The following is a 21,755-nucleotide window of genomic DNA, read 5'->3' on the forward strand; positions in this document are numbered from 1 at the left end:
AATCCAGTGGAAAATTTGGTTGAGCCTTATTACAGCAAGTTGTTCAGGTATGTTTTTGGCCATCTAAATTAACTTGATCCTTCAATCTCGTAGCCTTTTATTCTTCTTTTTTTTTTGTTTGACAATTTTTAGGTCAAAATGGGTAGAGCTCTATTATATGTATTTTCTTTTAAGAAAAAAAATAGATTAATTACAATTTGTTTATTTATTCCTTTATTTAAATATTGAACCAATGTTTGGTTCAATTTATCCTACAAGATGAATTATCAAAATGGAGATGCATGCATTGTTGAAAGGCAGTGCAGATTTATTTTCATGACAAAATATTCTAAACAAAACAAAAGTGGATTGATTGAGCCATGGATGAGTACCATAGGGCTAGGGAGAAGTTCCGGGCGAAGGGTAATACAACCCAGAATTTTTAAAATCCAGGACCAAGCTTATGAAAACTAGCACATCGAATCTTTGCTTGGGATATGTTCATGTAAGGAACTCGATTCATTCTCAGTCGGCACAAAAATAAATCTGCATACAACAAAATTAAATTTTAGTGTAGAGAATGAAGGAATAATTATAAAAAAAAAACGCAGCATGAGAAGAGACAACCCTAAACAACCAACAATAGTGAAACGAAGCATCAAAACTAGTGAAAACTGTAAACATGATTACTAAATCTTCTCTTGAAATAGTAAACGTTAGCAGCTTTGATGCATTAAAAATCCATAGCGGGAGGTTAGTAGTTTATGTTACTTTATAGGATGGAGTTAGAAAAATGATAAACCCAGTTAGCCTCATTGACTAGCCCTAGGGGGTGACCGGCCCGACCCACTGAATTTTTCCACCCGCGGTAAATCGGAAAGCGCTCGGGCGGCCGGTCAAAAAGCCCAACATCCTTTGGTTGCGTACTCCATTTGGAGGAAAAATTCCTACAAATTCATCATAACTAGGGATCGAACCGCGAGTGTTTGGGTAACAACCTAGATGCCTTGCCACTGCACCATAGCCCGAGGGCAGGGGTGGGGGGTTAGGAGAACCATATACATGTGACATATTTAATGGAAGACAATTGATGAAACTTTAGTGGTTCACTAGTTTTCCGCATAACAAAGTTTCAGTCTCAATCTTGAATAGTAGTTGCTGCTTTAGCTAAGATTGTGAGTCAATGTTCTAATGAACTATTTACTTATCACAATTGCGTCAATCAATGTTCTTATGACTAAAAACTGATGCCTAAAGAGCATATTTGTCCAACTAGATAGACCGAGGATCAAAAACCAACTAAACTGCTAATCTCTAGTTTCAATACCTTACGAGTAAATTCCATTAGTTGAATAGTTTCTTTTATGCAAAATACAGTATACAAAAAGAAAACACATGTACAATATATTTTCTTAACCAACTCGCTCTCCAATACAATTTAGTCTAAAATATATAGCCAGCCCAGTAATCTGGCTCATGTAAGATTCACAATTTAACTATGGCATGGCTTGTTTCATTTTGTTATGATAGGTTAATAATAAATAGCGCATAGAATTGAAATAAATCAGAAAAATTCAATTTATGTGGCATTTTCTCCAAGCATAACCTACTATGCAAACAAGAAGGCATGTGTAATATATTTCCCTTACCAACTCACTCTCCATTACAATTCAGTTTAATTCACAGTCAACCAATAGTGGAGTTAGTTTCATTTTGTCATAATATGTTGAACTTAAATTGTCCTCTTTATTTTCACATCCATTGTATAATTCAGCATATATTGATAAGATAGAAGAACCACTCAAGCAGCAAAGAAAATCAAGTTATTACCTTTCATTTGCAGAAAGACATTAGGCTGCTAGTATCAAAGTTCCATATGTTTAGCATAATCCACTATACAAGCAAGCAAGAACATGCATAAAATCTTTCCTGTAGCAACTCACTCTTAATTACATTCTACTTTGAAACATATACCCAACACCCAGTGTTGTGACTCATATTTGATTCACAATTTACCTATCATAAAACTAGTTTTATTATTTCATAATACATATAGAAGATAGTTTATCCTCTTTTAATTCATATCAATTGACTATTTCATTGATCATCAAGAGATCAAGAAAGACATTAGGTGCAAGCATGAAAATTTCATTTGTATAGCATTGTCTTTTTATGAATAATCCACTAAGCAAACTGAAAACACATGTATAGTATATTTCCTTTACCAACTCAGTCTCCATTACAATCTAGCTTGAAATCTATAGTTAAAACCTAATGTTCTGATTCATATTAGATTCACAAATTTACCTCCAATAGAGTTTGTTTCATTTTATGAAAAATAAGTTAGTAATTAGATTATCATCTTATTCTCACATCAATTGGTAAATTCACTGAATGCAAACCAAAAACAACTTGTTACTTGTAGAAACACATTAGGCTGCTAGTTCATGGAGGAGGAGGTCCTAATTGTAAGTTATGCAAGTTCACGTTGCTCTTGTAGTGCTGAATACTCTTCTAGAAAAGGATTAGACACTAAAAAAGCAATCAATGGAATATAACAAAAGCCATGTAAGAGAAATGCGATGAGATAAGGGATTGCATACTGCAAATATCTAGCTTCTATTTCTCAGAAGTGGCTACTGCAGCGGCTCCTTCAGCGGCTTGGTCAGAACCCTTCTCCGGCGACTCCAATACGCTCAATAGGGAGACAGCGGGAGTCTGCAAGCAACCAAGGAAATAGGCGTACGATTCCATCCGCGTGGGCATTGTCTCGAGGGCCTGAAAGTCGTCGGGCCCGTAAAGGCGGCCCTCGAAGACGGCGCCGGTGAAGTCATTGAGCGCGAGCTTAAAATCCCGTTGGAAATCGCGGCAGGGCTTGAGAGAGGGAGGGATCTCGTCGGAATGAACAAAGAGCCAGGCGTTCATCCCCTTGGCGCAGGGCTGGAGGGGCTCCCACCTGGTGCCGGCGATGGCCTTCTCCACGAGCGTATTCTTGGCGACGATGAGCTTAGCGGTGGGAGGAAGCGATCCACGAAGGGCCTGTAGCTGGCGCACCGTAAGGCCGTGGCACCAGATCCCGGCGAGGAGGTGGCAGTTCTCCAGCTCCCGCCGCACCATCTCCTGCTTCATACGAGACACCGCCGCACGGATCGGAGGAAGGGCAGTCGACAAGGCAGAGCGGACGGACGTCATGGCGGGAGGAGGAGGCACTCGCCAGCCGCCGACGTAGCCCAAAACCTAAATCGTAGCAAAAACCCGGTTTAATTTTCCACCAAAGATAAGATGTTGCGCCGATGCTTTAAGTAAATTGCTTTTCCCCCTCCCGATCTGACACTCCACCCCTCTTCCCTCCTCTCTCTCTCTCTCTCTCTCTCTCTCTCTCTCCGTGTTAAATGACAGTTCTATCTTTTTTTTTTTTTTTTTTTTTTTTTTTTTTAATTTTTTAATTTTATTTAATTTTATTTTTTAATTAATTTAATTTATTATTTTTTATCAATACTTATATATTTTTAAATTTTATTTAGTTTTTATTTAATTTTATTTTTTGATTATTTTTAAAAAAAAATTATTTAATTTTTATTGAATTTTATTTTTAATCAATTTCATTTATTATTTTTTATTTTTTTCCAAAACATTATCTTCCTTTAAATTACACATCTTATCATTCTCTTTAAATTACTCATGTCAAAATTTCTCATCTCTTTAAATTACCCCTTTCCAACCCTTAACTCATGTCAAAATCTTTCATCTCTTTAAATTATCCCACTTCTAACTCTTCACACATGTCAGAACTTCTCATTCTCTTTAAATTACCCACATTTCAATCTTGACACATGTCAAAATACTCCTCTCCTAAAATCTATAATTAAAAATAAACAAAAGATTATAAATATATAATAAAAAATTATTAATAAAAATATAAAAAACTGATTAAAAAAATAAAAAAAAACTTAAAAAAAAGGAAAACGTATAAGGGACCCAACTTAAAAAAATAAAACGAATAAAGAAAAAGGATAGAAACGAAAGAAAAATAAAATAGGAGGTGGGGTTGGATGGAGGGGTGTGTCAGGAGTGTTAAAAGTAATCTATCATTCTTTTAAATTATCCTCCTTTCAACTCTGGATATATATTAAAATCTTTTATCCTTTTAAATTATCTTACTTCCCGACTCTTTACACATATTAGAATTTCTTATTCTCTTTAAATTATTCATCTTTCAATCCTTGATACATGTCAAAATACTCCTTTCCTAAAATTTATGACTAAAAATAAATAAAAGATTATAAATATATAATAAAAAATTATATAAAAAAATAAAATTGATAACAAATTTAAAAAACTGATTAAAAAAACAAAACTTAAAAAAAAAACAGAAAACGAATAAGGGACCAAACTAAAAAAAATAAAACGAATAAAGGGAAAAAATAGAAACGAAAGAAAATTAAAATGGGAGATGGGGCGGACGGAAGGTATGTCACAGATTTCCGTGACCATTTTTTTTTATCCAAAGGATGTGCCACTTGTATTTGCGGTCGGATCGTGATCGTGATCCGACCGCAAATGGTTGTGATCCCTTCCTATGTCTATTGTCCCCATCAAATTATAATTTTTTCGAACGGGCCAGCCGGAGGGCGCCCGAAGGTCTCCGGTGGTGGATAAGTGGTCAGGTTATTGGCCGTCGAGCGAGGATGTCCTCCGGACGATCTCCGAATAAAAAGTATAATCAGGTCGGGACAGTGAACCCCAAGAAAAGATCGTAACTATTTGTGATCGGATCACGACCATGATCCAACCGTAAATACGGATGATATATCCCCTGGATAAAAAAATAGTCCAAAAGATTCTACCTCGTTAGAAGGGGTGCGAAAAGCAACTCTCATGCTTTAATGGGTGTGTTTTTCTCCCGCTTACGATAAATTAAAGAAAAATCTCCAATCACAATGTTAACTTTGTATGCAATCCCAATGTAAAAAAAATTTTGTTTCCACTCCCTGCATGCAAAGTATTACTTGTTTCAACTCCCTCATGCAAATATTGATACCTAAATTGCCCCTCATATTTTTTAGGTAAAAAAAGTCCAAAATCGAGTATAAAAAGTCTAAAAACGAGTATAATTTTTCTTAAAGTCAATACTTTATATTAAAAATCGAGTATATTTTCTATCAAAATTATCCCTCTTATTTTTTAGGTATAAAAAGTCTAAAAATAAGTATAATTCTTGTTAAATTTAACACTTTATACTACAATCTAGTATTTTATACTAGGATCTAGTATATTTTCTATCGAAATTAACCCTCATATTTTTCGGTACAATAGTCTAAAAATGAGTATAATTCATATTAAATTCAGTATATTAAATTAAAATTGAGTATATTTTGAGGTGAAAAAAGAAGCGTACTCAATTTGATAGAAAATATACTAGATTCTAATTTAATATACTGAATTTAAGAGGATTTATACTGATTTTTGAACTTTTTGTACTTAAAAATATCATGGGCAATTAGGTAAATATGTTTGACTGGGGAGTGAAAATAAAGATTTTCATGAATAAAAATTACATGCAAAAATTTATTTATCAATGGGTACTGCATACAAATTTTTCCCTTAATTAAAGAAGACAATAATAAAATAAAATTAGGCTTTATACCGGATTTTTTTCCTTATATTTCTCTACAATTTTAATATTAACTATTGTCTGTCAAATTAATTATATAATTAAATAACATTGTAAAATGTTTATTGTTTTTTATTTTTATTTATAGATAATTATTTCAAGAAATTAGACAAAGTATGGAAAGTCTTTTAATTATCATAGAAACATCTAGAACCCTTATCGGATTTGGATCCTGCAATTTTGTTGCTTGATCTAGTCTTGTGGGTCTGTAGAAAAATCTAGAAGCACGTCTTGCTTCTCTTCTCTCCGCTATATATTCTTCCTCTTCCTCCAACCCTAGTCCTTAATCTCGCACGGTGTTTCAACGCCGCCTGCATCTTCGAATTAGATCGCATTCTACCTTCGGATTCTGCCATGGCGACCGAGACCGAGACCTTTGCTTTCCAGGCGGAGATCAACCAGCTTCTCAGCCTCATCATCAATACCTTCTATTCCAACAAAGAGATCTTCCTTCGCGAGCTCATAAGCAACTCCTCCGATGTGAGTTCTCGTTCTCCATAATCTCGTTCATCAACACAGAATTTTTGTTTTTTTTACTAAAAAATCGTATTTTATTTCCGCTATGTTTCGTAATGAAGGCCTTGGACAAGATTCGGTTCGAGAGCCTCACGGACAAGAGCAAGCTCGATGCTCAGCCTGAGCTCTTTATCCATATCATTCCAGACAAGGCAACCAACACCTTGTCTATCATCGATAGCGGTATCGGCATGACGAAGTCCGATCTTGTTAACAATCTTGGTACAATTGCTCGGTCTGGTACAAAGGAGTTCATGGAGGCTCTCGCTGCTGGGGCTGATGTCAGCATGATTGGTCAATTTGGAGTAGGGTTCTATTCTGCATATCTGGTTGCTGAGAGGGTCGTGGTCACGACCAAGCACAACGATGACGAGCAGTACGTTTGGGAGTCTCAAGCAGGGGGTTCCTTTACGGTTACACGGGATACCTCAGGGGAGAACCTCGGAAGAGGAACAAAGATAACTCTTTTCCTCAAGGAGGATCAGGTACACTCTAAAATGAATGAAACATTTTGTGGTTTGTCGTCACATGAACTTTTTATTTCGCCGGACTTGAGAAGAAAAGTTCAGAATTATTTGAATAGTTTAATGCATATATAGATTCAGCTTCTTCTGTGTATATACTCCAATTTCACATTGTTTTATCAGTTGGGAATTTTTCAGCTTTTCATTCGCTTTCTTTAATTTTATTTTGGATATGTGTGAAAATTATAATTAAAAGTTAATTTTTTGTGAGTTATGAAGTGTATATATATTTGTTATTGCGTGACAAAAGGTATTTTATCATGAATTAAGAGAAAAGCAACTCTTTGTATTATTGATTTGATATTATTTGTATGTTTTGTTTACCAAATACGATATATATGGTTTCCTTTTGAACATAGTATAATTTTTTTTATTCCATCAATTTTGGAACAAGCTGTCAACGAATGGTCTATTTGGAATCATAGAATTTGTGGATATAAATTCAAATAAGGGTATTGAATTAGTTTATATGTCAACATGGAAGCATAGAGAAATTATTTATGAAATGACATTGGAGATGGAGATGGAGATGGGTAGAAATCTTCCATATAGCAAATTATTCTGAAAAAATGTATTGGGTTTATTTTTCTCTGCAGATCTCTTTGCATCATCATGTGTTATTTCAAGATATACCAGTGTTTGACACTGGTATATCTTGAAATACCAGTGTCAAACACTGTTATATCTTGAATTCAAATAAGGGTATTGAATTAGTTTATATGTCAACATGGAAGCATAGAGAAATTATTTATGAAATGACATTGGAGATGGAGATGGAGATGGGTAGAAATCTTCCATATGGCAAATTATTCTGAAAAAATGTATTGGGTTTATTTTTCTCTGCAGATCTCTTTGCATCATGTGTTATTTCAAGATATACCAGTGTTTGACACATTAATATTTTAGCAAATATATGGATGACACTGTGATGTTAATATTTGCAGTCTATTAGCTATTATAGCAACTGTGTTGGAGATGTAATTTACACGTTGCCTATTCATTTTGGTTTCATTGTTTGATCTTTCATGCTTGAAAAATAAGATAGTTGATGATACTGATTGTTGACTTTGTATGCATTATTATAGTTGGAATATCTTGAGGAACGGCGCCTCAAAGACTTGGTCAAGAAGCACTCTGAGTTCATCAGCTACCCCATCTCCCTGTGGACTGAGAAAACCACAGAGAAAGAAATCTCAGATGATGAGGATGAAGAAGACAAGAAAGACACTGAGGAAGGCAAGGTGGAAGATGTTGATGAGGAGAAGGAAGAGAAAGAGAAGAAAAAGAAGAAGATCAAGGAGGTTTCCCATGAATGGTCATTGGTCAACAAGCAGAAGCCTATCTGGATGAGGAAGCCTGAAGAGATCACAAAGGAAGAGTATGCTGCTTTCTACAAGAGTCTCACCAATGACTGGGAGGAGCATTTGGCTGTGAAACACTTCTCGGTTGAAGGCCAACTTGAGTTCAAGGCAGTTCTGTTTGTGCCTAAAAGGGCTCCCTTTGATATCTTTGATACAAGGAAGAAGCAAAACAATATCAAGCTTTATGTTCGTCGTGTTTTCATCATGGACAACTGTGAGGAATTGATTCCTGAGTACTTGAGCTTTATCAAGGGAATTGTAGACTCCGAGGACCTTCCCCTCAACATCTCAAGAGAGACACTCCAGCAAAACAAAATCCTCAAGGTTATCCGCAAGAACCTGGTGAAGAAATGTATTGAGCTCTTCTTTGAAATTGCTGAGAACAAGGAGGATTACAATAAGTTCTATGAGGCATTCTCAAAGAATCTCAAACTTGGTATTCATGAAGACTCTCAGAACAGGTCGAAGATTGCTGAGTTGTTGAGGTTCCACTCCACCAAGAGTGGTGATGAGATGACAAGCCTCAAGGACTATGTTACAAGAATGAAGGAGGGCCAGAATGATATCTACTATATCACTGGTGAGAGCAAAAAGGCTGTGGAGAACTCTCCTTTCCTTGAAAAGCTGAAGAAGAAGGGCTATGAGGTTCTGTTCATGGTTGATGCAATTGATGAGTATGCAGTTGGCCAGCTGAAGGACTTTGAAGGCAAGAAGTTGGTGTCTGCAACAAAAGAGGGACTGAAGCTGGACGAGAGTGAGGATGAGAAGAAGAAAAAGGAAGATCTAAAGGAGAAATTTGAAGGGCTCTGCAAGGTCATCAAGGAAGTTCTGGGTGACAAGGTTGAAAAAGTAGTTGTCTCTGATCGTGTTGTTGACTCACCCTGTTGCCTAGTCACTGGTGAATATGGATGGACTGCAAACATGGAGAGGATAATGAAGGCACAAGCTCTGAGGGACTCCTCCATGTCTGGTTACATGTCGAGCAAGAAGACCATGGAGATCAACCCAGAGAATCCAATCATGGAAGAGTTGAGGAAGCGAGCAGATGCTGACAAGAATGACAAATCTGTTAAGGACTTGACGCTGTTGCTCTTTGAGACTGCCCTCCTCACTTCTGGTTTCAGCCTCGATGATCCTAACACTTTTGGCAACAGGATCCATCGCATGCTCAAGCTAGGTCTCAGCATCGACGAGGATGATAAGGTAGAAGACACTGAAATGCCTGTCCTCGAGGAAGGCGACGCTGAGGAGAGCAAGATGGAGGAGGTTGACTAAGCTTTTTGATGCTCTGCTTGTTTGCTGGAGTTTGGAGTGCTAGTGGACCTAGTGGTAGTGTTTCTTGATTTTGCCAGTTGGTTGTGTCCTATCAGTTCATTGACAATCTATTTGTCTTGGTAGTCTAGAAATCAATAGCAGTTTTTGATGGTTTTCTAATATCAACTTGGAATTTTACTTCAATTACGTATTGTTTTTGCTAAAGTTTCGTGTTTGAAGTTATCATCATCTGCATTGAGTTCTTTTCGTAGTTATTTCAAGTTAGTTACACGATTTTTATGTCCTCCTTGAGAACACGGATTAAGATTCATATTTACAGATGAATAAATTTAGATGTTGGGTGTCGAAGCAACTCTTCAAATTCAACTGACATCCGACTTCCCAGCGAACTCCTAACATGATTCTAAAACTGTATGTGGCTAGAAGAGATAAAATAGTTCATTTTTTAGTGTTTAATTTTTCTTTATTAAATTATATTAAACTGACATCGGCTAAGAAGTATCGGTAATTTTTTAAAGGACACACTCAGATTTCCAAATTGATCAGTATACTCTGCAATTTAGCAAAGCACACATTCATTTACGTGCTATTCTCATTCTCTGACCTCCAATTAATTTCAATAGTTGAGATACATGCAACGACAGCATTTTTTTCCCTTTCGTTCTCAGCACGTGCAAACTTAATTTAAGTCTCCTATTGTAAAATTCCGGCGTTCTATTTTAGTCGGTGAGATAATCTTTTGATTTTGCTGTCCCCTCGAATGGATCTAGTGGTTAGCGCATAAAATATTATCATAATGAGATCCGAGGTTCAAATCTTGGTAAAGTCGAGATAAATACATCCCTTATGTGCTAGTAACTATTCTAAAGACTAGTAGCCGTCCGTGATTTACCTCCTCCGTGTTGGCCCTGGAACGAATTGGTGGGGGCGCTGAAGGCGAGCGTATTTAACTTTTTTGCCATAATGTTTTGTGCCCCTCTTAGGCGACGTCAAAAGTTTCAAAATCAATACTTTCTTTTCATAATGAAGTTAGAAGGTATGATGGGTGTTTTAGCCTCTACTTCTCATCATCTACAAGGGTATGTGATCCGGTGATGATATGGGGTACCATCAAAGGTGGGTCAAAGTAAGGAAGACCGACTGACTTTGAAGATAAAATTGAGCGGGGTATCTAGTCCGTCGAGCGAACCATTCAGTGCTGAGCGAACCATTCAGTGCTGAGCGAATGAGCCGATTACGACCGAGCGGATGGTGATAGCTACATGGACAAGTAAGCCAAGCTCCGCCCAGATCAGGTAAAATGACCCTTCGATAACAAAGAGAAATAAGCAAATAGCTGGTCTCGTCGACCAGGGTTTTCGTCCAGTCTGAGCGGGATAACCGTGGACAATCAGGAAACAAGGAAAATGACAAGTCGGCAAATCCTGAGCACACCGCCGAGCGGAGGCTGCCCAGCCGAGCGGATCCCGATCGGTTGCGCATGCCCCCAATAACTATTTTGTCAAATCCTTTTAGGAGTTTGTGCCGTTGACAGTAGGGCATGTCCAACAGGCAATCATACGTTAGAAGCTTTCAGACTGTCACATTAGAGGATTGCATGACTGCTTAAGGTATAGTGTCAGGGACACTTTTTGACCTACCTCTTCCTAGAATACCTAGGAAGATGTACCTATGTCTTGAGATGCATGCACAAGTACCATGTTGACATTATAAAAGGGGGTTCCTAACAACAGGGAAAGGTATGCGCAATTTCATCTTCTATATCTATTTGCTACAATTCCCCTTTCTTTGGATCACCGGACACTGGTTTGAGCGTCGGAGGGCCAACGCTTAGAACCCTTTCTCGGCCCGGCACTGACGTTTATTGTTTTGATGAGCTACATGGAATCTTTGTCATGTCAACCGCACAGGTACATCCCCAGCTTGCTATTTTAGCTGATTTTGGAGAGGATCATATTTGGCGTTGTCTGTGGGAACCTTACCTAAAATTGAAATGCTGAGATGGAGGACGCTGGACGACTCACCATGGTGACATTGACGCAAGAGAAGTTCGACATGCTGGTGCAACCATGAGCGGCGAAAATGTTGGAGCAACAACAAGCAATTATCGATCGCCAAGTAAATGAACTTGTGGCATCGGCAACAAGCCAACAGGTCGATCATAGAGACCGAGCGGGAAATGCTGCCGCTTGTCGGCCAAACAACAAGCCAATTAGCACATTCACTAAGCAATTGCCTTACGATTTTGTCCATTTATTTGATAAGTATAGATTCATTATTTGAGTGCATATTATATGTTTGATTGTCTTAAACTCATTTACTGAATGCCCGTAATATAATTCATAACATTAGAGAATTTATGATAGAATCGCAACTAGTGAATATCACTACATGTGTAATTATGGATATATTGAAATTTCCCTAATCGTTGAATTGATGCATTCGGACATCATCAATTCTGTAAGACTAATACAGGTTATACTCCTTGGTTCGGCCAAACAGTTATTTTCTCACTAGTTGGAAACATTAGGATGTTGAGAGTTAATCGTGGATGTTGGTTATGGTAACTAGTTTATTGGAGTGACTCACTGTAAGACTTCATATGGTTCTCTACATATATATATAGATATGTCTGTGAAGTTCTTACTGCAGCACAAGTACAAGTTACTTCGACTTGAGGTATACAAGTCATCTTGGTCATAGAGACTTATACTTTGACATCTTAAGCAACCATCTCATTGAGATGTGGACCCGGGATGATTGAGTATAAGTTGAAGTGCCCGAAGGTGTTTAAATAGCCCACAGAGGATTCACCGCTCCTTGCGAGGAGACGTATACCCTATGGTCACTTGTTAGGATTATTACTCAAAGTCTTTGGCCAAAGTACCACATGTTAAGAGTACGAGACTCTTGTATACATGTATGAGTAATTTGAATCCGTAGAACGAGGAAGTATTACTTGGGCTAGGTGTGACATAGTCAGCCTAGTGGGGACAAGACACATAGACTATGTCTTGAACCAAGTGGGTGTAAGACGAGTGAAAGGAATGAGGCACGACTCACTGTAGTTGCTAAAGGGTTTAGAATTAATTCTAAGAATAACTATGATTTTCTGACTATTTGGGGATCATGATGTACCTACTAGGTGTCACTCATGATCGTTCTATAATTAAGTAGTTAATTATGGACGACCAAGATAAACTGGAAATCTATTGGGTCACACACACTAACAAGTCTCTAAAAGACGTAAAACAAGTTAAAGAATAGGATTCTTAGATCAAGATATAAATGTTTGGTTGGACCATACATAAAACAAATATGGAAATATTTATCGCAATAGAAGCGTGGATGGATCACATCTCTTATGGAAGAGTTGGATCATATTTCGTTTAATTATGAATTAATTATGAACCAACTTGGTTTAGTTGTGAACCAAATCAAGTAGTTAATGGGCAAATTTTTGATTAAGGGATAATGGATTGGATTAGGACTTTCTAATCCAACTCATTAATGAGGGTTATATATTGATATAGTTTAGAGAAGATTATACACATGAGATTATTAATTGGCTTGTAAGGTTTTTGGAAAACCTTAACCCAATTTCTCTTTTCCTCTCCCCTCTCTCTTTGCCGCCGCCAACAAAGGGAAGCCTTTCCCGTTGTTGTCGTGACCACCACAAGGAAAACCTCTCTTCCTTGTGTGCTTCTCTTCCTCTTCCTCTTGATCCCTTTTGTTTACTCGTGGCTAGTACCTTCTGAAGGAAAGGCTTGTACTCAAGGAGTTGTTTTGAGAAGCTCGGCGTGGATATAAATAGAGGCGAGGTTTGACAACGTCGCTATGGTTGATGTCCTTCTCGTTACAGGTCATCCGTAAGGTACACCTAGCGTAAATTTACTTTCTGTAAAAATTTAATTGTATGATCATGTTTGGCATGTTGTATCCTTGTATGCGTGTGGTGTGTGTGATGTAATAATTTAAGAATTATTATTATTTTATTTTCGCTGCGCATGTTTACGAAACGTGTTTTAGCTCACACCACATCGGGTATATCCCAACACTTGCCATTTTAGCTGGTTTTGGAGAGGATCATATTTGGCATCATCTGTGGGAACCTTACATAAAATTGAAACATTGAGATGGAGGACGATGGACGACTCACCGCGGTGATGTTGACGCAAGAGGAGTTCAATATGTTGGTGCAAGTACGAGCGGTGAAAATGTTAGAGCAGCAACAAGCAATTGTCGGTCGCCAAGTAAATGAACTTGCGGCATCGACAACAGGTCAATGATAACCATGATTTTACTGCATTATTTTGATTCATATATGCATGGTTTGATGTTGATTTTATAGGTTTAAATCATGGTTACATCACATTTTATGCATTATGTGTATTTTTGGACTTAATTCCAAATTATATTATTTTTGGTGTTATTTGATGCTAATATTTGATTCTTATTTTGTAGGCATCAAAGGATCTTGGATTTGGATCTATTTGGACCGAAATTGGGCTCAAATCAGAGTTCAAACGAGAAGATAAAGCTTTGAAGCATTATGGGCAGTTTATCAAGAATAGGAGAGATCTGAACCATCCGTTGAAGATCTGGCCGATCCAACCTAATGGGGAGCAGATCTGAGCCATTGATGAAGATCCAGAAGTTTTGATCCAGATCTGAGTTCATCTAGCCATTGATCAAGCCGAATTAATCTGGGTCGTTCAATGAAGACTGGGCCGATCTGGGCCATCCAGTGATGATCTGATCGATCCGACCTACGGGAGGGTAGATCCAGACCCTAGATCAATATCAGTACCTTCGGATCGGATTTTGGATGACTTTTCACCGTTGATTTAGCTCGGAATCATCTCAACCGTCCATTCCAGATCCAGATCTGATTTAAATGAGAAGCTACAGTACCCAGCTTCTTCGTCGACTCCACAGCGCGCAGCAGTTTCGTCTCCGCGGCGTTTCTTCGGATTCCGACCCCTTTCTCTTCTCCAATCAATCTCCCGAGCTTCAACCTCGGTGAAGGACGTCCCAACAGCTTCATCCCGATTCTCTGGAACCGATTTGGGTGTTCCCTCCGGCGCAATCTCCATTTCTTCGATACCTCTGTTCACCTCAGATTTGGAGGTGTTCTTCCAAATCTGAGCTCCGATTCCCATCAGCAACGCTCGGCGGTGGTCCTCCGGCGTTCCTGAGCTTCATCCGACCACAATACGCATTCCGTAGCTTCCATTCCAGATTTAGAGGTCAAGGATGGCAGATTTCCAGATTTTTGGCACTTGAGTGGGTTTAGGGTTGTTCTTAGCTCGCCGGGGGGTGGTCCGTCGGTGTAGCTGAACCTTCCTCGAGCTGATACGCTACTTAGATGCTCCACTGAGGTCCGAAATTGGGTGGTTTCGATTTTGGCACTCTTGTGTGACGGCTTGAGTGTGTAGCTTGGTAGATGATTGTGAGAATGGATTGGTTTACATTTTAATTCATTTTGTTATTATTTTTATAGCTTAGCACAGATTACTTTTATGTTTTGTTATATTTTTATGCAAGTAGTTAGCATTTCTTTCCTTGTTGAAGCTTAGTTTAAGTTTTAGTTGATGCTTGGTTACTTGTTTAGTGTTTAAATTCTAAGCTAGGGTTTACATCTTGCTTTAGATCAGATTTAATTGTGTCTTGCTATTTTATATCTTAGTTTGATGTGTGTTAATGGATTTATCACAACGTAGAGTGACAATGCGTAATGATTTGTTCATTGGCACATAGTTAGGTTTCACTCTTGCTTTAGATTAATTTCTTAATTGCTGTGTTTTTCCTCTGTTAGATTTAGATTTAAAGCTTTTAAACCCCCAACTCCATTTTTATATCGAAAACCCCAAAAAATAGGAATAAAAGACAATCCTAAATTACATTCTACCGTTGGTTCCTCGGATCGATCCTGAGCTCGTTACTACAACATTATTGTTTAATTAAGGGGTTCAGTGGAAAATACATTTGTACAATTTGATTAGCGGATGTGACAGATTCACCCTTACCAAATTTTGGCGCCATTGTCGGGGAGTAATATGCAATGTTTGGTAATTTTAGGATTGTTTTTATTTTGGAAAACTTTGAAATTTTGTTGTTTTGATTGCTTTCAAGATTATATATCCATGTGTTTGATTTTAATTGTTCCTGAGTCTTCTAATTTTATTTGCTAGTTGTTGTGTAAGAACAGGAAATTCTATTTGAACATGGATCCATATTATCCGTATTTTGGAGATGGGATGAAGAGTTATTATTATCAGACTCAGACTGGGATTTATGCGCCTGAATATCAGTATGAGGATGTACAAGAAAAATTTGCAGTCAGTTTGGAAATGCAATGAAGTTATGCAACAAATGAGAGAGCATCAAGAGCAACAATTTTCAAGGATACAGAATATACAATTACAATTGGATCAAATTGCATCATCCATCAACCAGTTACAAAAACAAAGAGCCAGTGAGGAGATGGATTGTGGAACTCTTGTCAGGCCTGACACTGCATCTACTTCTTCACTAGATTCTTTATCTACTTTTTATTGTTGTGATGATGTAGTTGAACCTATTCTTGATTCTACTACTAATGATGTTGCTCTAGATGTTATTAATGATGCAGGTTTTGTTGCAGAAAATGATTTAAGTGTAGGGAAATGCTTACTGGAAGCATTACCTCAAGAATCACCAAGAATGGAGGATGTAAGTGTAGGGACTTGTGCTATGGAGCCAAGCACCCAAGAATCACTACATGAAGATGTACATACACCAGAACTGGAGTCTGAGCCATTAGTTGATGAGATAGAGGTAACAAGCACCACTCCAGGTACCTTTCAAGATAACAAGGTGAGAATTTTGTGTAATTTTTTAGAGAATTTTATAGAGGTACCATTTATTGATTTTAATAGATGTGAATCATTTTTTGAAATATCTTTTACCCACACTAATTTTCTCCTATTTTCTTTTTATCCCACATGTGTGTGGGAGGTGTTTTCTTTGATTGATGTTGTAGGAGAACCTAAGCTTCCGGAGTGGGTGCTTAAACTGAACCGACTTAGACCTCCGGAGAGAATTTTGAAAGGAAAAAGGATTAATAAGAAGAATTTGAGTGGAACCACGATTACTCCACTTCCGGGGTGACTTCTTTATCTAAACCTTCTTCAACCACCGGGAATGAAAGGGGAGTTAGTTCCAATTTAGCTTTCTTTTGCATTTTTAAATTCATGCTTTGTGTTTAGTTTTTCTCTAATAAATTCTTTATACGTTCTTTAGTTCCATATTTTGCAATTTGCATTTTATTTTCATACTTTGCATTTAGTTAGGTTTACATAGCATTTCATTTGAATAAATTTTCCATGGGAATTTTCTAAGTAATATTTTTAAGATGGTAAATGGTCTCTTAAATTTGATCATCAAGTTTAGGTCATGTGACATGATTGAATGCTTATCTTACATGAAATTGGTTAAAATGGTGGTGGATTTCAATTTGATTAATTGAGCTTGTTTGCATGAATATTACCTAGTGAGGTCCACTTTAAGCCTAGACATTGTTATTTTCTTTGTGTGACATGCACTTACAACAATTGAAACTCTAGAACTTGTTTAATTTCTTTTCAAAGTCACAATAGCATTTGTGTGCATGGAAATAAAGGATATTTGTTATTCTTGTTCTCTCACAATTTCCAATTCCTTTCTCCACAAATTTCTTTAAACATTCTTATCTAGTAATTTGACTCTTATCATTTTTGCTTGATATTCTTCTTTTATTGAGAGTTTTGATTTAATTCTTGATGAGTTGGATTTACTAGATGGACAAAGATTTAAGTGTGGGGGAGAATTGTATATGCTTGAGATTTATAAGGTTTCTTACTTTAAATTATTTGAAAATTTTGAAGTTGTGAGTTCAATGTGATGTTGCATTGCTTGAGGTTAAAGAATGCTGAACAGTTTTGGCAAAGTTTTCATTACTTATTTAAGTTTGACACAAAGTAGAAAGCTGACAGAAAAATCAGCAAGATCAGATTTCAGAGTGAATTGATGTTCTGAAATGTAGAGTTATTAAGTCAGATTCCAAAACAACAATAGGAAAACTGCGGAACTGAGAAGTGCTGTAATTTTGTGCCAAGGTGTATCAATAATCAGAAATAGAACTTAAATAATTGAGAAGCTTAGGTGAAGTCTTATAAGAAGCAGAAACAAATGAAACTCTATCAATGGAAGCTGCAACTTGCAAACTGAAATCAATTCTGCAATTGTATCAGCAACATTTAAATATGATGATATGTTCCTGATTATTACTATTTTGAATTGACTCATTGTGCAAGAGTGTTGATTCAAGTTTTATCAATCCAGCTGTGAATCCCTTATACTGGATTACAGAACTAGAATTCTCTACATTTACAGAAAAAGAGAATAGATAAGAAGAAGAAAAGTGGTTAGAAGAGTATCAAATTGTTAAATCTAAATCAAGAGGACTGGCTGGAAATCAATGATGTTAACTTGATCCTTATCTTGACAAGATTTGAAAACTGAAATGTTTTGTTTTGGAATTCCAGAATTGTATTAACAGAGAAGAAGCAGAAACTTTGAATTCAGTGAGTTGAGAATAAGAAGTTGCTGTTGTGCAGTTGTTTTAAATGTTACTGATAGAGATTTAAACTTCAAGGAGTTGTGAGTTGTTAGCAATACAGAATTGACTTATGCAAATCTGTGAATGCATTACTGCTATTTGTATTTCCGGAAAAGTTAGTTTAATTCCAGCAACTCCTACATCAGAGCAACAAGATGGCATATTCAATAGTTGTTCTGCATAAAAGAGGAATCAGTGGAAGTTCTTGGTTGTTTGTGTATTTTTGTTCCAATTATTGATGCATTTAAATTGGGAGTAGAAATGTAGTGAGCAGCTATAGAAATTAGCAGAACTGAAATGTACAGAGATTTTCATAGAGCTAGAAATTGAAGTGCAAGCTGCAAAATAAGGAGCTGTTTATTTTTTCAGAAATCAACTTTGGTTTATAAGTGATATAAGGTGATTATGAACCTTTGAGATATTCAAGAAACAACAGACATTCGTTAGTAGTAAGAAGAAATTCAAAATTGCTTCCATGTTTGTGTACAGCTTGAGGTGATTCATAAGAAGGAAGGGCATGTAATTGTGAGGTTGATTTCTGAAATGGAAATCCATAAAATTAATTTTGTTTTGCTGTGATACAATTGAGTGTTTGACAATCAAATGCTAGATGGTTGCTACTGTGTAGTTTAATCTCTTGTGAGAAATCTGTACAAAAGAAACTTGATGGAATTTCAAGTGAATGTGACGAATCTTCACTGCACAGATTTCTGTAATCTGAGCTTACAGATTAAGCCAATGACTCAACTTCTCTTAAAAGAATTTCTGAACTTGGAACACATATTGACGCTAAAGGAAGGTTTTGAAGTCAGTAAGTTTTTAGAGAATTCTGAAATTCTGTGTGCCATACTATTATGCTGGAATTGTGTACAATCTGCAAAGATGAATGCTGAATTGTTGTAGAAATGCTAGAGGATTGCAGAATTGCAGAAAGGAACAGATTTGATTGATGCTGATTTCCGTGATCAAGGTTGCCAATTTCCAATCATAGGCAGTGTTGTTTCTTATTTGTTTGAGAATGATTTTAAGTATGGATTTAAGATGCAAGAACTAGCCACTGTTTCTTCCGTTTCTGCTGCAGATTCTGTTAAACAGAACTGATCCATGCACTTGCAACAAGCAGAGTAAAATCTGCTGTTCTGTTAGCAGCAAAATTTTAGTTTAAAATTTAGCAACTCAGTTTAAAAACTTGCAGTGATTTCAGAATTTAATGCATAGAATGAAAGCTGATTTCTGAATACAGAGTTGGAACCTTAATTGATTGTGCAGTTTTGTAAATGGCTAAGAGTTGCCAAGTGCTTATGCTAATTCCAATTTATGGAGTGCTCTGTTCTCTGTTGGTAGTTACCACTGAATTGTTGCAAGAGTTGATGTGGATCTGATCAGCATTGTTTCAAAGCAAAGCTGCATCCAGTAGGGGAATGCTTACTCCAATCATTTCAGTGCTAATGAAACCCTTTATTTAGCTTAACTCTCCATGGATCAAGAGAAGCTGGAAGTAGCCTCTGTATGGGAATTTTGAAGTTGAATCTCTGATATGAATTCAGTGTTGTTATCAGTCTTGAAGATTGAATCTGAAAATAAATCTGTGGAAGAAATTGCAAGGTGGGAAATCAATTAAAGGAAGAGGAAGTTTACATTACTTGAATCCTTAGAGTCATGTAATAACCATTCCACCATATGACCCCTGTTTCTAATGAATTCGGATTTTAAAAAAAAAATCAGAAACAGTAAAGGGAAGTAAAAGAAATTCTGCAGGAAAGAAACATAGTGGCTAAAAGAATATCATGACATTAGATACATGTGTTGTTTTAATTGTCCGAGACGGACAATACTCTAAGTGTGGGGGAGGAGAGTTATTCATTAAATGATTTGAGATTATTTTTTGAGCTTCAAATTGCTGAAATTGAAGTGGAAAAATAGTGAAAGAAATTTTTTTGAAAATTGGCACATTCAAGAGAGTATCAAAAGGGAGACAATGTATCAAGATTCTTTGTTTGCCATCAAATTGAAGGGGAGGTTAGCTTGATATGTTGAATTGTTAAAAACAAATGATATTTATCTCTTTTCACATCAAATGGTCAACTCATCAAGTATATTCCTCCCATACCCTCATTTTCTTATTTTCTTCATTAAATACTTTTCTTTTGCCATTTTCATTCACTTTCATTGTTCTTCTTGCTTTCATTTCAATTCTTCATGATTAAATCCTTTTGATTCATGTATGCTATGTTTATAGTGGTGGAGAAGTAGGAAATAAGCAAGCTTATGGTAGTGAAATGTTGTGAGTTGCATTGAGAGAGCTTCACTTATATACATGTTTGAGTGTGAGAGTTAGAATAGGTAAATCCCTTGTGAGATGCAACTTGCTTTATTTTTCAATTGGATTGAAACTACCATACATACTGATTATTGTTTGGATTGTATTCATGATTGTTAGTGATTTTTAGATGGTCTTAGTTAAATTCTTTTTACTATCTTTTAGATATTGCTAGGGAATTTTCTATGGAGATGATTTTTAGTTTTATTTACTTTCACGGGACGTTCAAGACTAAGTGTGGGGGATTTGATAACCATGATTTTACTGCATTATTTTGATTCATATATGCATGGTTTGATGTTGATTTTATAGGTTTAAATCATGGTTACATCACATTTTATGCATTATGTGTATTTTTGGACTTAATTGTAAATTATATTATTTTTGGTGTTATTTGATGCTAATATTTGATTCTTATTTTGTAGGCATCAAAGGATCTTGGATTTGGATCTATTTGGACCGAAATTGGGCTCAAATCAGAGTTCAAACGAGAAGATAAAGCTTTGAAGCATTATGAGCCGTTTATCAAGAATAGGAGAGATCTGAACCATACGTTGAAGATCTGGCCGATCCAACCTAATGGGGAGCAGATCTGAGCCATTGATGAAGATCCAGAAGTTTTGATCCAGATCTAAGTTCATCTAGCCATTGATCAAGCCAAATTAATCTGGGACGTTCAATGAAGACTGGGCCGATCTGGGCCATCCAGTGATGATCTGATCGATCCGACCTACGGGAGGGTAGATCCAGACCCTAGATCAACATCAGTACCTTCGGATCGGATTTTGGATAACTTTTCACCGTTGATTTAGCCCGGAATCATCTCAACCGTCCATTCCAGATCCAGATCTGATTTAAATGAGAAGCTACAGTACCCAGCTTCTTCGTCGACTCCACAGCGCGCAGCAGTTTCGTCTCCGCGGCGTTTCTTCGGATTCCTACCCCTTTCTCTTCTCCAATCAATCTCCCGAGCTTCAACCTCGGTGAAGGACGTCCCAGCAGCTTCATCCCGATTCTCTGGAACCGATTTGGGTGTTCCCTCCGGCGCAATCTCCATTTCTTCGATGCCTCTGTTCACCTCAGATTTGGAGGTGTTCTTCCAAATCTGAGCTCCGATTCCCATCAGCAACGCTCGGCGGTGGTCCTCCGGCGTTCCTGAGCTTCATCCGACCACAATACACATTCCGTAGCTTCTATTCCAGATTTAGAGGTCAAGGATGGCATATTTCCAGATTTTCGGCACTTGAGTGGGTTTAGGGTTGTTCTTAGCTCGCCGGGGGGGGGGGGGGGGGTCCGTCGGTGTAGCTGAACCTTCCTCGAGCTGATACGCTACTTAGATGCTCCACTGAGGTCCGAAATTGGGTGGTTTCGATTTTGGCACTCTTGTGTGACGGCTTGAGTGTGTAGCTTGGTAGATGATTGTGAGAATGGATTGGTTTACATTTTAATTCATTTTGTTATTGTT

The 21,755-nt window shown here is 37.1% G+C and overlaps 2 protein-coding genes across 2 annotated transcripts; one reads left to right on the forward strand and one right to left on the reverse strand.

Annotated features, from left to right (window-relative positions):
• Nucleotides 1-371: 371 nt before the first annotated feature.
• On the reverse strand, nt 372-3,321 carry LOC122041504 (50S ribosomal protein L10, chloroplastic-like). The gene is made up of 2 exons (XM_042601203.1): nt 2,583-3,321; nt 372-525 (listed from the first exon to the last, which is right to left on the reverse strand). Exon 1 carries the CDS (start codon nt 3,169-3,171, stop codon nt 2,599-2,601), a length of 573 nt encoding a protein of 190 aa, XP_042457137.1. The 5' UTR covers nt 3,172-3,321; the 3' UTR covers nt 372-525; nt 2,583-2,598.
• Nucleotides 3,322-5,931: 2,610 nt separating this feature from the next.
• LOC122041505 (heat shock protein 81-1) lies at nt 5,932-9,533 on the forward strand. The gene is made up of 3 exons (XM_042601204.1): nt 5,932-6,133; nt 6,232-6,654; nt 7,779-9,533. The coding sequence occupies exons 1-3, from the start codon at nt 6,008-6,010 to the stop codon at nt 9,327-9,329; spliced, it is 2,100 nt and encodes a 699-aa protein (XP_042457138.1). The 5' UTR covers nt 5,932-6,007; the 3' UTR covers nt 9,330-9,533.
• Nucleotides 9,534-21,755: the final 12,222 nt, after the last annotated feature.

This window comes from Zingiber officinale, chromosome 2A (assembly GCF_018446385.1).
Source record: "Zingiber officinale cultivar Zhangliang chromosome 2A, Zo_v1.1, whole genome shotgun sequence".
NCBI classification, from domain to species: domain Eukaryota; kingdom Viridiplantae; phylum Streptophyta; class Magnoliopsida; order Zingiberales; family Zingiberaceae; genus Zingiber; species Zingiber officinale.

Bases quoted from the DNA above. Each gene is read 5' to 3' on its own strand.
- LOC122041504 (XM_042601203.1), bottom strand. From the start codon at position 3,171: ATGACGTCCGTCCGCTCTGCCTTGTCGACTGCCCTTCCTCCGATCCGT.
- LOC122041505 (XM_042601204.1), top strand. From the start codon at position 6,008: ATGGCGACCGAGACCGAGACCTTTGCTTTCCAGGCGGAGATCAACCAG. The intron at 6,134-6,231 runs GTGAGTTCTCGT...TTCGTAATGAAG, and splicing joins TCATAAGCAACTCCTCCGAT to GCCTTGGACAAGATTCGGTT. The intron at 6,655-7,778 runs GTACACTCTAAA...GCATTATTATAG, and splicing joins TTTTCCTCAAGGAGGATCAG to TTGGAATATCTTGAGGAACG.